This window comes from Chenopodium album, chromosome 6 (assembly GCF_948465745.1).
Source record: "Chenopodium album chromosome 6, dcCheAlbu1.1, whole genome shotgun sequence".
NCBI lineage: Eukaryota > Viridiplantae > Streptophyta > Magnoliopsida > Caryophyllales > Amaranthaceae > Chenopodium > Chenopodium album.
The window spans coordinates 43,089,035-43,103,782 of NC_137839.1; the positions used below are offsets into that span (position 1 = coordinate 43,089,035).

General features: G+C 37.9%; 1 protein-coding gene across 1 annotated transcript; it reads left to right on the forward strand.

The window, feature by feature from the left end:
• The first annotated feature begins 12,155 nt into the window (after positions 1–12,155).
• On the forward strand, positions 12,156–12,560 carry LOC145636919 (uncharacterized). The gene has a single exon (XM_081688452.1). The coding sequence runs from the start codon at positions 12,156–12,158 to the stop codon at positions 12,558–12,560; it is 405 nt and encodes a 134-aa protein (XP_081544578.1).
• The last annotated feature ends 2,188 nt before the right edge of the window (positions 12,561–14,748 follow it).

Below are 14,748 nucleotides of genomic sequence, written 5' to 3' on the forward strand. Positions count from 1 at the left end.
TTTTAGTACTACATACTCTGTTTGTTGTTAACATAGTATCATGCGGCTGGGCAAACCTTAGATACTATAGAACCTTAATTTATATTGATTTTGCACAATGTAGTATGGCTAGACAGCGAGATTCGGGTTCACGGTCCTGAGACACACGACGGGAGCATGAGCCCGTAGAGGAGGACGCCGACCCGTCCACTTCTCTCGGTCCCCTCGCTGAGTGGGATGAACGAACTTTGTATTTCTCTCCCGACCACCATATTTCTAAGAGGGTGCGTCGTGGGATTACAGCTGGTAGGACGCGTTGCCATGGTTCGGGCAACGATACTCTAGGCGACCTGTATAGGATTTACATCAGTGTCGACGGAGAGTTGAGACTTCTCTGGGAGTCTTGTGTGCTGACTGTGCTGTTTGAGGCCGCGGAGACCATGATTGCTTCTAACAGGGGTTACCGCATGGCTGGCGCCCTGGTGGAGTTTTTCTGGGTCACCACCAACACTTTCCACTTTCCTTGGGGTGAGATGATGGTCACCCCAACCGACTTCAGTCTCATTACGAGACCAGAGTTTAGTTCTACTGCGTTGTCGTTCGACATCATTAATAGTCTACTCCCCTAAGGTTGAGGAGATGTTGGGTCCGATTGATGTTCGGGCTCGTGCTGAGGTGGAGTCAGCACAGTTCAGTGCTAAAGGTATTCGCCAGTCGACTCTGGCGGCAGCTTTTGAGGATGATACGACCACCTGAGAGCAGCGGGTGCGCATCTTTTCGCTTATCTTGCTGTCAGGGACGTTTTCCCATGACAAGGGACGTTTTACTACCTGCCTGCAGTCCGTGATCTTCATATGATCGGTACTTACGACTGAGCCACCTTAGCCTATGCTGACTTTGTTCGAGCATTACGAGACTCGTGTCGACACCGGTCCTTCACGGGGAACGTCGCTCTGGTTTCTAGAGAGTAGTAGAGGTATACTTAATCTCCCATAAAGTTAGCTCTAAGCTTTAGTTAGCACTTGCTGATACTTTTTCATCTTTTGTAGATCTGGTTCTACGAGTACTTTCCTTCACTCGCACCGGCGAGACCGTCGCCACGCGGGTTTCCCATGAGCGCCTGCTAGGGAGGCCGCCACGTTCGGATATCTACCGCCTATGTTCGAGAGGAGATCCTCTCGGTATGATTTTTTCATAGTTGAACACTTTTGTATTGCTTTCGTAGATTCTCATCTCATAGGCATTCTTTGCAGGAGCCTGATGTGAAGTACCGGCCATGGAACGGCTTGGTTGTCCCGGAATTAGCTTTGCAGTACACCGCTGAGCGTTTCTACTTCTGAGGAACGTATGGGGCGATTGCATACTTGGGACAGAGGGTTGCAATTCAGCACTCCTCGGACATTTTCGTCGTTCCTGCTTCTACGCCGAGTCATATGTTCAATGACGCGAGGCTGCTCAGTATGTCAGAGAGGGCTGGTACCCCTTGGCGATCTCATGCGGTCCTAGGGCAGGGCTAAGAGGAGGAGTTGCTACCGCTGTTAGTTTCGGCCCCTGTTTTGTCTGAGGAGGCGGCGGTATGATCTTCATCTTTTACCTTTCGCTAAGTAGCCCCCAAGTGATATTTTACTGACTTTGATTTGCTTTTGTATGGCTGGGCCTACCGAGTTCGTGCCACCTCGTATGTCCATCCATTACCAGGAGACATACGATCCTATCGAGGAGATGATTCCTCCGGCTCCTGAGGATCAGCGCTTCGTAGAGCGGTCGATTCCTCGCCACCAGACTCTAGTACGTTTATTTATTTGCAATTTGTTCATATATGTCATGCATCGTTACTTACTTTATTTCTTTAGCAGTTTTCGCGCGAGGTGGTCACGGTGTATAGACGTTTTCCGGAGCCAACTCGTCCGGATGAGGAATGTGGCTACGTGTTGTCGCGACGACGCTGTTCAGGAGGTAGCCTTTTTTCTTATTTCTGCATTGTTATGTTTTTATTTTGATTATTTCTGACTTGATTTCTTCTTGCAGGGTCAGCCCATTCCTTCTCGTACTCGGACGAGACCTGAGGTCCGGAGAGAGCTTGCGAGGTCTAGCTCGAGACGTCGCCGTACTAGTTCTGACGGTCGGGGTGGTCGATCTAAGGCTGCTCGGACCGAGGCGGTGGAGGGCTCCGGCTCTTCATCTGAGGTGCACGTGCTAAGCCGGTAGGCCAAAGAGAGGCTACCTCAGCTCCTAGAGGTGGTGGGATGTACGAGGTCGGCTCGTCATCGCAGCAGCCTCCGCAGCCTCAGCCTCAGGGCGACCTATGGTGGACGTGTCCTGTGCTGAGTTTTCCTCCTCTCGGAGAAACTAGAGCTGGAGCTGGTGGAGAGCATACTCCCCGTACTGCGCAGTTCTATGATATGATGGGCGTCTCTCATCATCTGCGTCCTCCAGCGCCGTAGTTTGTACCTATGTTGTTTTTATTTTGACTTGTATAGAACTTTGCCTAATTGATTCATTTATTAGACATATTTGTATATACATATTATTATCTATATATTATGACTTTATCTTGCATTTATTTTTCATTTTTATGTGCATGTTTGTGTGCGAAGAATTGTGATAATTAATAATTTTGCACAAAAATTCTGTCACTTTTATTATTGATGGAGGGTATCCGACTTTCTCCCCCAAAATAAAAAATGAAAAACAAAAATTGGGTTTACAACAAACTTAAAATTAAGTCAGAATAAAATCCAAAAAAGGAAAAAATAATTAATATATAAAATTAATTAAAAGAGTATAAGAAGGGATAAAATCGTAAAGCCATTGTTCATGTTCGAATCAGCCAAAAAAAACGCGGTTTTTGAAAAGCTCACTAATAAGACACGTCGGCGCCACGCGTTTTGCGTTAGTGCCAGGCGCTGCTACTGGCAATTCGCGCCAGACGACAGAATCGTCGTTTGGCGCTGGAGAGCGCTGACTCCGAATCCTTTCCGGATTGAAACTGTGCAGATGTTGTGCATAAATAGCCCCCTGGTCTGCCAATTTTCTCATAATTTTAGCAGATTAAACATAGTCTTAGCTTTTGAAAAAATAATCATGTCTTTAATTACTAAGAGTTTTACCAACTTTATTCATGAATGGTGTTGGTCTTTAAGTGCCAAAGAGAGAAAAGAATTAGACTTTTTTCATATGGGAGGTATCTATGGTGTCTAGGGGGTAGATCTTGATATAGAATTTATTCATACTTCCTTAGAATATTGGGATACGGATACTCATTGTTTTAGACTAGGGTGTGATGAAATTAGCCCTTTGTCGGAAGAATTCAGTGCTATCTTAGGCTTCCCTGCATTAGATCTTGCGGTAATCCCTAGAATAAATGAATATTATTATAAAGATTTTGAGCGCTTCTTTAATTTAAGAGACAATGATCTAACATATATTGTAGATGGTAGCATAGTTAATTTGAAAGAATTTACACGCCATTACTTTGATAGACCTTATTTAGAATCTTTTCATGTTTATAGAAGAAGAGTTTTTCTCTTTTTCATGCTTAACCAATATCTTCTCACTAGTGGTAGAACTAATGAGGGCCAAGCAATTATATCAACTGTTTTGGAGCAGATCGAATCTGGGAGAAATCCAATGCCTTTAATTGTTGGAGAGACTATGCTTAGTCTTGATGAATTGAAGAGAAATCCAAAAGCGCCTTTTCGGGGCTCTCCAATTTTATTACACGTAGAAAAATAGTATTTTTAATTACAGAAATCAAAAACATATTTTTGTATAGTAATATTAATTTGTTTGCACTGAAAATTTGAAGATGTGGATAATGGAGAGACTAGAATTAATTAGTCCTCTCGACAATGCAGAAAAAAAATACTCCAAATTGCTTTGTGAGGCGAAAGAAACGCTTCACTAAGATGGGGCGCCATGAATGGAAAAAAGTCTTTGCCTCTTACAACTTTGCTATCAAGTGGGTCATCCCTTGGTGGAAAATAGAGAAGATGGTTGGTGTCAACAAGCAACATTTCTGTCATCTTCCAAGCTTAACCAAGATGACTTTTTATTATCCCTGAAGGGTAAAAAGACAGTACGACCCACTTCAAATAATTCCTTCTGGGGATCTTCGTCGTCCCTATGAATTCCCTGTTTCTCAAGAAGTAGAAAAATTTGATGCATATTGGAGCGCTAGACCTTTATGGGAAGTGATTACCCAAAAGGTTCCTCCTTCCTTGCCCAATGATGTGAAGAGGTGGCTTCTCAAGAAACCTTCAAAGGACATGAAGAAAATCAGAGTAAAATTGTTGTGAAGAGTCGTCTAGGTGACAAGGTGATTCCTATTAAGTAATGCTTGGATGAAAAGATTGAATTCAAAACACCTAAGATGTCTAAGAGGAAGAGCTCTACAAAGGATAAAGGGAAAAGAAAAGCTGACACTTCAAAGAAGAAGGATTGGGTAGAGAAGAAACATGGAGTCCTAGCTAAGGGAGAAAGTATTTACTCCAAAATTTAATGTAGGTCCTCTAAAGGATGCCTACTAGCTAAAGCCATGGACGATGTAGAGGATGCAGATAAAAATTTTAAGAGAGCAAAGAAAGAGAAGAAAGATTGAAGCATTGCTTAACTCTCAATTTATTAGACTTAGTTTTAAATTTAAAGTTAATTTGTTTTATTAAGCTTTATTTAAATTCCATCAATAATGTAATTTTTAGTTTATTTTATTAATGAAATTTCAGCTTTTTAATTAAATCATCTTCTTTAAATTTAATTTATTAAAGCAATGAAAACAGAAAATTTTAATTTTCCAGAAATTTTTTCGAGTATAGAAGTCGAAAATTTTCCAAAAAACATCGAAATATGCCCTGTTACTCCCAGAAGTACGGCGTCGCTACAGTACAACTGGCGCCGGCTGCGGCCGTCTGGCGTCTGGCATCTGGCGACAGGCGCTGTCGACTGGCGCTGCTGTCCGTCGGCCGGCGACAGGGTTTTTTTTGTGACGCCGATGCTTCGTCGAATTTCTTTTTATATCTGGGATGCGAGGTTTGGGAAAATTAAAGTGGCCGCACCCGTAAAGGGTTGCCTACTTATCCTTTCCTAAGGAATCAGGCCAAACCTAGTTGTTTTGAGTTACTCAAGTAATTATGGGTAGTACTTTTTAAGTTGGTCAAGATTTGTCATGTTCGAGAACTCATTGCCATCCATATCAGTTAATTTTGCTGCACCTCATGATAGGATTGTTTTGACAATATAGGGTCCGGACCAATTAGGCCTAAATTTTCCTCTCGGATCCAAAACATTTTTCCTTAATGCTTTTAACACCAAGTCTCCTACTTTGATGTTTCTTGTCTTGACCTTCTTATTAAAATGCCTAGCCATACGAGTTTGATAGCATTAAGTATGATGTAGAGCTTCTAGTCGCTTTTCATCAAGTAGAATTAGCTCTTCATATCCAGCTCTAGTCCATTCAACTTCATCGAGTTTACTTTCTAGTGCAATGCGTAGAGATGGTATCTCTAGCTCTACAGATTGTATGGCATCCATTCCATAAACCAAGGAGAATGGCGTATTTCCTGTTGATGTGCGAATTGACGTGCGATAACCCCAAAGTGCAAAATGGAGTTTGTCTGGCTAATCCTTGTAATTTTTTGTCATATTCTCGATGATAGTCTTTAGAATTTTATTAGCAGTTTCAACTGCTCCATTTGCTTGAGGTCTATAAGGAGAAGAATGATGGTGTTGAATGCCATATTTTTGTAACAATTCTTCAAACTCAGCTTGAAAGTGAGTTCCATTGTCACTTATCATTTCATGTGGGACTCCATATCGACAAATTATATTCCTTTTGATAAAGAGTGCTACATGTTTTGTAGTGAGTTTAGCATATGATTGTGCTTCAACCAACTTTATGAAGTAATCAATTGCTACTAGGATGTATTCGTGGCCTCCTGTTCCTGGAGGGGTAATTTTACCAATAATGTCAATTCCCCATGTAGAGAATGGCCATGGTGAAGTGTAGGTATAAAGTAGAGATGGAGGAACATGTTGTAAATTGGCGTAGATTTGGCATTTAGGGCATCTTTTCTCATATTGATGACAATCCCTATTCATGGTAGTCCAATAGTATCCTTCTCGCATTATCTTTTGGACTAGCATTTTGCCATTAACATGGGTTCCACAAATGCCTTTGTGGACTATCCTCATAGCTCTTTGAGCATCCTTTTTCCTTACACATAAGAGAGGTCGACACTTAGGTACCCTTTTATGTAACTCGTTGTCTATGAGTACGTATTGGGAAGCCAAGAGTCTTAATGCTTGTTTTGCTCTTTTGTCAGCATGAGGAGGGTATTCTCCTTTGGTGACATAGTTAAGTATGTCTGTATACCATGGTTCTTCTTCTTCTTATTCATCTTAGATCACTTCATCATCTTCTATAGCTTGAATATAAGCCGGTTTGTGCCTTTTCTTTATAGTTAGAGGCATTTGCTCGATTTCCGTAGGAATCCTAACCATTGAGGCTAGTCTTTCCAAGGCATCAGCAAATTGGTTTTCCTCTCTAGGTAGATATGTGTATTCTACCTTTTCTAACTGATTGGTGAGAGTTTCCAGATAAGTTTGGTAAAGGGCTAGACTTTTGCTCCTTACTTTCCATCTTTTAGAAATCTGGTTGATGATCAATTAAGAGTCCCCAAATATTCATAATTTCTTCACTCCCAATGCCAAAGCTGTAAGGCCTACCACGCATGTTTCGTATTGAGCAGTGTTGTTGGTAACATCGAAATCTAGCTTTTTGGAGATTGGAACATGCTCTTCTTTAGGTGATACTAATAATACTCCGACGCCACATCCCTTTTGGTTTAAGGCTCCATCGAAGTATAAAGTCCAAGCATCATCTTCTGTGACCATCAAGTCTTCGTCTGGGAATTCATTGTTGTGTATTGGCGTTGAATCTTCTATTTGAAAATGTGCTAGGAAATCTGAGACCACAAGTCCTTTGATAGATTTTTGAGGCATGAATCTTACATCGAACTGGGCTAAGTTGACTATCTATCTTGATATGCGCCCACTGAGTGTAGACTTCTCGAATAAATACTTTAGCGGATCCATTCGGGAAACTGCAAAGACTGTATGCACGAGCATGTAATGTCTTAACTTTGTTGTGGCCCACACTAATGCGAGGCACAATTTCTCAAGCGGTGTATAGCGTACTTCATATTCGAGCATCTTTTTACTTAGATAGTAGATTGCATTTTCTTTACCTTCTATTTCTTGTGCAAGCATGGCTCCCATTGTCTCTTTGGCGACTGTTAGATATAACCTAAGAGGTATTCCTGGAAGTGTTGGTGCTAATACGGGAGAATTTGCGAGATAGGCTTTGATCTTTTCAAAGGATTTTTGACACTCATCATCCCATATTACTAGTACATTCATTTTGAGCTTCTTGAATATTGGTTCACATATTGTTGTTAATTTTGATATGAACCTACTTATATATTGCAACCGGCCAGTGAATCCTCGAATTTGTTTCTCGGTTTTGGGCGGTGGCATTGACATGATTGCCTTTATCTTAGTTGGGTCTATCTCTATTCCTCTAGAGATTATGACATAACCCAAAAGCTTGCCTGAGGTGACTCCAAAAGCACACTTGGATGGATTCAACCTCATGTTGTATTTCCTTAGCCTTTCAAAAAACTTTCTCAAGGCTATTTGATGGCCTGGGCGATGTTTTGACTTTACAATCATATTGTCCACATATACTTCAACTTCTTTATGCATCATGTCATGGAGTAAGGCAGTCGCTGCTCGTTGGTAAGTAGCACCCGCATTTTTCAACCCGAATGGCATTACCGTGTAACAGTATGTACCCAATGGTGTTATGAAAGTTGTTTTATGTAATACCCCAAAATTTTGGAGTATTTTTAGTCAACGATTTCTATTCAAAAATAAACTTTAAAACTAATTATTATTATTTTCAAATTGTAAAAATATTATTATTATTATTTTCAAATTTAAAAAAAAATAATTTTGGATAACATACAGAGATTGGTTTGAAAGCTGATAAAAAGGAATTTTGAAAATATGTTTACTGAGATTATGTAACAAACTCAAGATAAGTTTGAACCTTATCTTGTGAAACTTCTAGAGTCAAAGCTAAACAACTCAATTATGTAAACCCCCCCCCCCCCCTTAACCTCAAATTTCAATAACGTACTTTAGATCTTTTCTCAGGTAAACTTCCTCTTAAAAAACCCTAACCTTGCCTTTCACTAGGAAATCATAGCACAACACCATAATTGTTTTACACCCAAAAGCTTTTCATAAAGAGTAATGGATTGTTTCAAAAAAAAAAAATTCAGAGCCGAATTTGCCGAGTTCAGAAGACACCTGCAACTCGTCACTTTCCATTGTTTTTTTTTTAATAGTTGGTCCGTTAAATTTTTGTGTTGATTGATTTAAAAAAAAAAGAAAAAAAGGGGGGACTTCATATTGATTGTTAGTGGATTTTGGGATTTGGGTGATGATGATAATGTCGGTGATGATGATGATGGGTGATGGTGATGATGATAATGTCGGTGATGATGATGATGGGTGATGGTGATGATGATAATGATGGAGATGATGATGATATAATAAGATTCATCAAACTCTATAAGTATTTGTTTATATCTTGTTTTTGGAGTGACTAGATTATGGGTTGTGATAAATTAATCACACCCTTAATTTTTTTTTTTAGTCGTATAATTATCTAACTTAGAATCGTTTATTTGTAGACGGAGGCTACTAGGTGAACGTTCTGGAAGTTAATTACCTTGAGTTTTACGCACGATCAAGGTAATTTTCAATGTCCATCATCTCTAGAATCCCGTTAGGAAATTGTTTTGAAATATTGTGTGCCAAATACGTGCTTACGTAATTATATGTGATGAGTGTGCTATCGTATGATATTATAGAATTATATTATATATGAGTTTTCTATTTTGTGTACTAGTATATGTATTTTCGAATAATTTAATTATTTGTTACTGTATGAGTTTATAAAATAAATAAATTCTTGGGAATTGGATGATGAATTATAGGTGATTGATAGTTTCTATGTCATGTAGGATGACTATGTTCGGATAAAATTGAAATTGAAATGTTGTTACATGGGATTAAATTTATTTGTGCAATACTTGTGCACAGTGTAATTGGATGATATAATCTAATAAAATGTACAGTGAAATTTAATTTAAGAAGGGAAATGAAACCTGCAAGGGTGAAGAACAGGTTGTCCACTGGTAGTTATGGTTGCTACTAGTTGGTTTAAATTATTGTATATTGTTGTTAGTCTTCCTCCTAATCACTGGGTATTAGTGAGGGGTGTGCACACTAGGGACATTCTGTTTATTTCATGGCCATTTGGGGTAACGCGCGACCCTCTGTAAAGTAGGTGGTGACAGGGACTATTCCCGGCTTACTGGCGTTCTCTTTCCCTTTCTAAAATAAAGTAATAATATGTTGTAAGACTATTTGAACTTGGTTGTGTATTAAAATATTTATGAGACTATATTATGTATAAAATGTTTTGAACTAAAATTATTTATTTTACGGGATGGAGTTGGAGTTACTCAGTTTATCTGATTTTTTGAAGTTTTCTCTCTTTTCTTGAATCTGATTATTTTGCAGGTTGGTAAAAGGGTACTCGGTTACGTGTGTGGAGACGTTAGAATAATCACGTAGCTAAGACAATTTAGTTTATTTCCGAATTTAATTATTTCCTTTCAACTATTGGTTTCAAAATAATTGCAGTTTTGATGTAATAACTATATTATTTTGCCACAACTTAGACCACATAGTTTATTTAAATATTATGTTATTTTTGTTTTGCATTTATTTCTACGGAAAATAAGTGTAGCAGTAACACTCCCAGAGTTCTATGGTTGGATTTTTGAAAGTTAAAGGTTACTCTTATTGTTTTTAAAAGACTCGAATTTTGGGGGTGTTACAAATTGGTATCAGAGCAATTTGATAGTTTCTATGTCATAAAAGCTGAGGATTGCTGAGGGGTGTTACAAATTGGTATTAGTTGAGGATTGCTGAGGAAGATATACCAAAGACAGCTTTTCGCACGAGATACAGACATTATGAGTTCATTGTTGTGCCTTTTGGACTCACTAATGCGCTGGCAGCTTTTATGGATCTCATGAATAGAAATTTTTAGCCATATTTGGATAAGTAAGTGGTGGTGTCCATAGATGATTTTTTTGTGTACTCGAGGGATAAAGAAGAGCACGAAGAACATCTGAGGAAAGTGTTGGAGATTCTTAGAGAAAATAAGTTGTATGCTAAATTCTCAAAATGTGAATTTTGGCTAGAGAAGGTAGCATTTCTAGGCCATGTGATCTCAAAGGAAGGGGTTGCGGTGGACCCATCTAAGATCCGAGCAGTTTCTGATTGGCCAAGACCAAAAAGTGTGACTGAAGTGAGAAGTTTCTTAGGGCTTGCTGGAAAATATAGGAGATTTGTACAAGAATTTACGAGGATAGCTCAAACCTTAACAAATTTGATGAAGAAAACTACTAAGTTTCAGTGGGAAGGGAGGTGTGAGCAATCTTTTCCAGAATTGAAGCGAAGACTCACCTCAGCACCAGTCTTAACCTTACCGTCAAGGACTGAGGGGTTTGAAATCTATAGTGACGCATCTAAGAATGGCTTTGGGTGTGTACTTATGCAACATGGGAAGGTTGTAGCTTATGCATCAAGGCAGCTCAAGCAACATGAACAGAATTACCGTACTCATGATTTGGAGCTAGGAGGTGTAGTTTTTGCTCTCAGGATCTTGAGACACTACTTGTATGGTGTGAGATGTAAGGTGTATACGGACCATAAGAGTCTTAAAAATATATATTCACACAGAATCATTTGAACATGAGGCAAAGGAGATGTCTTGAGGTACTAAACGACTACAACCAAGACATTCTATATCACAAAGGAAAGGAGAACAAGGTAGCTGATGCTTTGAGTAGGAAGACAAGTCATACAGTGAACTTTATGATTTTAGCCAAGGAACTTTGTGAAGAATTTAGGAATTTGAACTTGGAGGTTGTGGAGTATGTCCAAGTGAACTCTTAGTTGAATGCAATGTCAGTCAAACCTACCATATATGATGAGATTCGTGAGAAGAAAATGTTAGATGATTGGTTGACCAAGGTGAGAAAGATGAAAGAAGAAGGAACAACAACTGAGTTTGATGTAGATGATAGTGGAACAGTAAAATACAAAGGGAGATGGTGTATTCCTAAAAATGAAGATCTCAAAAGGAAGATTTTAGAAGAAGCTCACAACACCCCGTACTCTGTGCACCCGGGAGGAGATAAGCTCTATAAGGATCTTAAGCAACATTTTTTGTGGCCAAACATGAAGCGTGAAGTAGCCGAGTTTGTGGCAAAGTGCCTTACATGTCAGAAAGTGAAGATACAACATATGAGACCTGGAGGTAAGCTGCAATCGTTAGATGTGCCAGGATGGATGTGGGAGTCTATCTCTATGGATTTTGTGATGGGATTACCACTTACAAGGGCGACAAAATGCTATTTGGGTCATAGTTGATCGTCTAACGAAAACAGCAAGATTCATAGCAATAAAGGATACTTGGAATGTGAATCAGTTTGTAGATGTCTATATTAAAGAAATTGTGAGGCTACATGGAGTTTCTAAAGATATTATTTCAGACAGAGATCCAAGATTTTTATCAAAGGTCTGGGAAATGTTTCAGCAAGCATTTGGAACTATCGTGAAGTTTAGCACAACGTTTCACCCTGCTACAGATGGACAGACAGAAAGAACAATTCAGACCTTGGAGGACATATTGAGAGCTTGTGTGATGGACTTTGGTGGATCGTGGGACGAAAGTTTACCTATGATCAAATTTTCATACAATAATAGCCATCATGCGAGCATAGGAATGGCACCTTATGAAGCGTTGTATGGGAGAAAATGTAGAAGTCCCTTGTGTTGGAGTGATATCAGTGAGTCTTTTGACTTTGGGGCCAGAAATGATTGAAGAAACAACCAAGAAAGTTAGGCTTATCCAGGCAAACATGAAGGCAGCTCAGGATCGATAAAAGTCATATGTAAACCAGAACAGGAGAATAGTGGAATTTGAAGTTAGGGAAAAAGTTTTACTTAAGGTTTCACCTACCAAGGGAGTCATGCGGTTTGGTAGAAAAGGGAAGTTGAGTCTAAGATACATTGGCCTGTATGAAGTATTGAAGAGAGTTGGAGAAGTATCATATCAACTAGCCTCACCCACGGAGTTAGCCAATGTTCATAATGTTTTTCATGTTTCCCAACTCCGAAAGTATGTTCATGACCCTACCCATGTTATCCAACCCAAAACTATTGACCTAGATGAGACCTTAACTTTCGAAGAACGCCCTGTGAAAATTCTCGACACCAAAACAAGAAGTACTCGAAACAAGGCGGTAAAGTTAGTTAAAGTGTTATGGTCTAATCAGAATTCTGAAGAAGCGGCTTGGGAAGCGAAACATGATATGAAAAACGCTACCCAGAACTTTTTGAGCAGGTACGCTATGTTTCGAGGTCGAAACTCTTAAAGGCAGGTAGGATATAATACTAACTTATCTTTTGTCATCGTGTATGCTTTATTCTGAGAGCTACCTAACTTTCAAGTTCGAGGACGAACTTTCGCTTTAGGGGAGTAGATGTAATACCCCAAAATTTTGGAGTATTTTTAGTCAACGATTTCTATTCAAAAATAAACTTTAAAACTAATTATTATTATTTTCAAATTGTAATAATATTATTATTATTATTATTTTAGGATTTTAAAAATAAAAATAAATAAATAAATAAATAAATAACTGATTTTGGATAACATACAGAGATTGTTTTGAAAGCTGATAAAAAGGAATTTTGAAAATATGTTTAATGAGATTATGTAACAAACTCAAGATAAGTTTGACCCTTTTCTTGTAAAACTTCTAGAGTCAAAGCCAAACAACTCAATTAAATAAACCCCCCCTTAACCTCAAATTTCAATAACGTACTTTCAATCTTTTCTCAGGTAAACTTCCTCTTAAAAAACCCCAACCTTTCCTTTCACTAGGAAATCATAGCACAACACCATAATGTTTTACACCCAAAAGCTTTTCATAAAGAGTAATGGATTATTTCAAAATAAAAAATAAAAAAAAATTCAGAGCCGAATTTGCCGAGTTCGGAAGACACCTGCAACTCGTCACTTTCCATTTTTTTTGTTTTAATAGTTGGTCCGTTAAATTTTTGTGTTGATTGATTTCAAAAAAAAAAGAAAAAAAAAAGGGGGGACTTCATATTGATTGTTAGTGGATTTTGGGATTTTGGTGATGATGATAATGGGTGATAGTGATGATGATAATGTCAGTGATAGTGATGATGATAATGTCGGTGATGATGATAATGATGGAGATGATGATGATATAATACGATTCATCTAACTCTATAATTAGTTGTTTATATTTTGTTTTTGGGGTGACTAGATTATGGGTTGTGATAAATTAATCACACCCTCAATTTTTTTTATATAGTTGTGTAATTATCTAACTTAGAATCGTTCATTTGTAGACGGAGGCTACTAGGTGAACGTTCCGGAGGTTAATTACCTTGAGTTTTACGCACGATCAAGGTAATTTTAAATGTTCATCATCTCTAATATCCCGATAGAAAATTGTTTTGAAATATTGTGTGCCAAATATGTGCTTACGTAATTACATGTGATGAGTGTACTATCGTATGATATTATGGAATTATATTATATACCAGTTTTCTATTTTGTGTACTAGTATATGTATTTTCGAAAAATTTGATTATTTGTTATTGTATGAGTTTTTAAAATAAATAAAATCTTGGGAATTGGATGATGGATTATATGTGATTGATAGTTTCTATGTCATGTAAGATGACTATGTTGGGATAATATTGAAATTGAAATGTTGTTAGTTGGGATTAAATTAATTTGTGCAATACTTGTGCACAGTGTAATTGGATGATTTAATCTAATAAAATGTACAGTGAAATTTAATTTAAGAAGGGAAATGAAACCTGAAGGGTGAAGAACAGGTTTCCCACTAGTAGTTATGATTGCTACTAGTTGGTTTAAATTATTGTATATTGTTGTTAGTCTTCCTCCAAATCACTGGGTATTAGTGAAGGGTGTGCACACTAGGGACATTCTGTTTATTTCATGGTCATTTGGGGTAACGTGCGACCCTCTGTAAAGTAGGTGGTGATAAGGACTAGTCCCGGCTTATTGGTGTTCTCTTTCCCTTTCTTAAATAATGTAATAATATGTTATGTGACTATTTGAACTTGGTTGAGTATTAAAATATTTATGAGACTATATTATGTATAAAATGTTTTGAACTAAAATTATTTATTTTACGGGATGGAGTTGGAATTACTCAGTTTTTCTGATTTTTGGAAGTTTTCTCTCTTTTCTTGTTTCTGATTTATTTTGCAGGTTGGTAAGAGGGTACTAAGTTACGTGTGAGGAGACGTTAGAATAATCACGTAGCTAAGACAATTTAGTTTATTTCCGAATTTAATTATTTCCTTTCAACTATTGGTTTCAAAATAATTGCAGTTTTGATGTAATGACTATATTATTTTGCCACAATTTAGACCACTTAGTTTATTTAAATATTATGTTATTTTTTCTTTGCATTTATTTTATACGGAAAATAATTGTATCAGTAACACTCCCAGAGTTCGATGGTTGGGTTTTTGAAAGTTAAAGGTTACTCT

Excerpts from the sequence above, each read along its gene's own strand:
- LOC145636919 (XM_081688452.1), top strand. The coding sequence starts at position 12,156 with ATGCGGTTTGGTAGAAAAGGGAAGTTGAGTCTAAGATACATTGGCCTG.